The 2,372-nt window shown below is 45.0% G+C and overlaps 1 protein-coding gene across 1 annotated transcript; it reads right to left on the reverse strand.

Annotated features, from left to right (window-relative positions):
* Nucleotides 1-787: 787 nt before the first annotated feature.
* On the reverse strand, nt 788-2,010 carry LOC148575075 (uncharacterized). The gene is made up of 2 exons (XM_088506040.1): nt 1,893-2,010; nt 788-1,803 (listed from the first exon to the last, which is right to left on the reverse strand). Exons 1-2 carry the CDS (start codon nt 2,008-2,010, stop codon nt 788-790), a joined length of 1,134 nt encoding a protein of 377 aa, XP_088362166.1.
* Between the last annotated feature and the right edge of the window lie 362 nt (nt 2,011-2,372).

Consider the following 2,372-nt stretch of genomic DNA (forward strand, 5'->3'; position numbering starts at 1 on the left):
ACTTTTGAAGGTTTAGAAACTATACTTGCAACGAGGATTTATCCGCAAATTTCTAGACCACGCAAAAGTTCTCTCATCAGTCGGACCGACGAAAAGCTACATCTTGGACCGACAAGAGAAGTCGGACCGACGAAAAGCTACATCTTGGACCGACGAGTAAAGTCAGACCAACGAAAAGCTACAGCTTAGACCGACAAGAGAAGTCGGACCAAAGAAAGCTCAAGAAGGACCGACAAGAAAAGTCGGACCAAAAAGAAACAAGCGCTAAAAAGGACATGGCTTTACCCAAAAAAGCCACACGACAAGGATACCGAAATTGTGCAAGACTAACTAAAAAGGTTCCACCAAAGACACTAAAAGTTGTCGAACGAGTTAACCCCAAAAGTCGTCCTACCTCAACCAAACAGGAGACACCACAGACAAGTCAAAAAAAGGCCGAAAAGACCTCTCAAAAATTTAAGAAAAGATCGACATGATAACATCGGTCAACTACAAATAAATGACAACATAAGAGAAACCGGTCATGGATCGCTACTTAAAAACAGCTCAAAGAGGCTGAGCAACAAGGCCTCAACATTCTCGAAGCGCATAAAAAAGTTAAGACAGATGCAAGCAAGCATGACATAAAATACCAAGCTTCAAGGTCAGACCCAAAAAGCCTAGAAGCTACTCGTTGTGTTTTAAGGGGTTGCTAAAAGCAACCAAAAAGAGTGTTATCAAAAGATACCAACCACAAAATAAAAAGTAAAAGCCCACAAGCCGGTCCAACTACACAGATATCCAAAAGCTACAGCTCAGAAGACTTTTTAATAGCATCAGGAGAAGGAGGGCGAGTCTGAATAGGCACAGCATCTACAGTTCCATCATTCCGATTCAGAATCTGGCAATCCGGATCAGACATAATGGGAGAAACCGAGGAGGTCGACACTTTGACAGAAGGCACTGGGGGAGGTTCAGCATCATCATCATCCTGGTCATCAGGTACAATCTTACCATCCCTCACAACATTGTCCAGGCTAAAGAGAGTAAGGTCGGCCTCAGGAGCAATAATCCAAACCTGCTCCTTCAGGTTCTCATAGGCAGCAGTTACACTACCAACAAGATGACCCTGGAGCTCGGAGTAATCAGCTTGGGCGTTTTCCAACTCCTCCTTCAGACGCATTCCCTCCCGATAAGATGTGACATAGCTATCCTTATGCCTCAGTGCCGTGTCCTCAGCCAGCCTTACAGAGGCAGCCAGAGAGAGGGAACTCGCCTTCTCATTCTCCAGATCTTTTTCCAACTTGGCCACCTTCACTTCCAGCTGCTCCTTAAAGCCTTTCATCTGATCAAACTCCCGTTTGGCCTCCTCCATAAAAGCTTTAGTGGCATGGAAAGGAAGACTTTGAGCAATTCGATATAGGGCCGCTCCCATGTGTGCCATCTTGATACTACTCCGAGTTATATAATCAAAATGATGAAGAAGTGACACATCATCCATAGGGAGGATACCATAAGGACCGATTTGTTGATCTACAAACTCGACCGCATCAACGTCAGGAGCATCAAGGTTGAAAGGCTCAATTGTTTTTTGCTTCTTACTGGGAGGGGCACCAGAAGCTGCAGCAGAAGATTGTGGAGGATCGACCAGACGAACCCGAGGAATAGGAATTGCTTTCCTCGGTCCGGGAGAACTCGGCACAGGAGGCTTCACTGGAACCTGAGAAGATCCCTCTCCGACCGCCTTGGCCGAGATGTTTAGAGCAGCAGTTGCCTTCTTCGCCTTCTTGTAGGCCTTCATGGAATCATTATTTTTTGACATCTCTGAAAATACAGAATCAACCACAAAAGACAAGTTACAACATAGGAGAAGAAAAGCTCAGAAGCAAGTATAAAAACAAGTCAGACAGTACCCAAAGCAGTTCGAACTAAAGATAGATCACTCAAGAATCTCTTCGTATCCAGATGGGGAGGTTTCCCCCACAAATCTTCAAGAACAACTACAAAGGCCCGCTCAACCTCATTAAGCATCTCCCATGTATAACGTGGCACTCTCACATTCTTTTGCCACTCTAGAGGAAAAGCAGGCTCGTTATTTTCATCAAGAAAAAAGGGGCGGACCCCCTCAACAGCACGGACTCGGAAGAAATAGTTCTTAAAATCTTTAAACGACTCATCATACATGGCAAAAACTTTATGCCCCTGGGCCGATCTGAAAGAAACCCAGGAAGCTTTCTTTTTGGAGGAACCTCCGGGCGCGGCCGAGACAAAAAGATAAAGGAAAAGAGTTTCAGAAGGTGTTATGCCTAACTCTGGGCAAAGCAGTTGAAATATTTTGATAAAGCCCCAGGAATTCGGATGAAGCTAGGACAGAGCAATGTTACATGACCACA

The sequence above is a fragment of the Arachis ipaensis genome, chromosome B2, assembly GCF_059453495.1.
Source record: "Arachis ipaensis isolate K30076 ecotype BB chromosome B2, ASM5945349v1, whole genome shotgun sequence".
In the NCBI taxonomy this organism is placed as follows: Eukaryota; Viridiplantae; Streptophyta; class Magnoliopsida; order Fabales; family Fabaceae; genus Arachis; species Arachis ipaensis.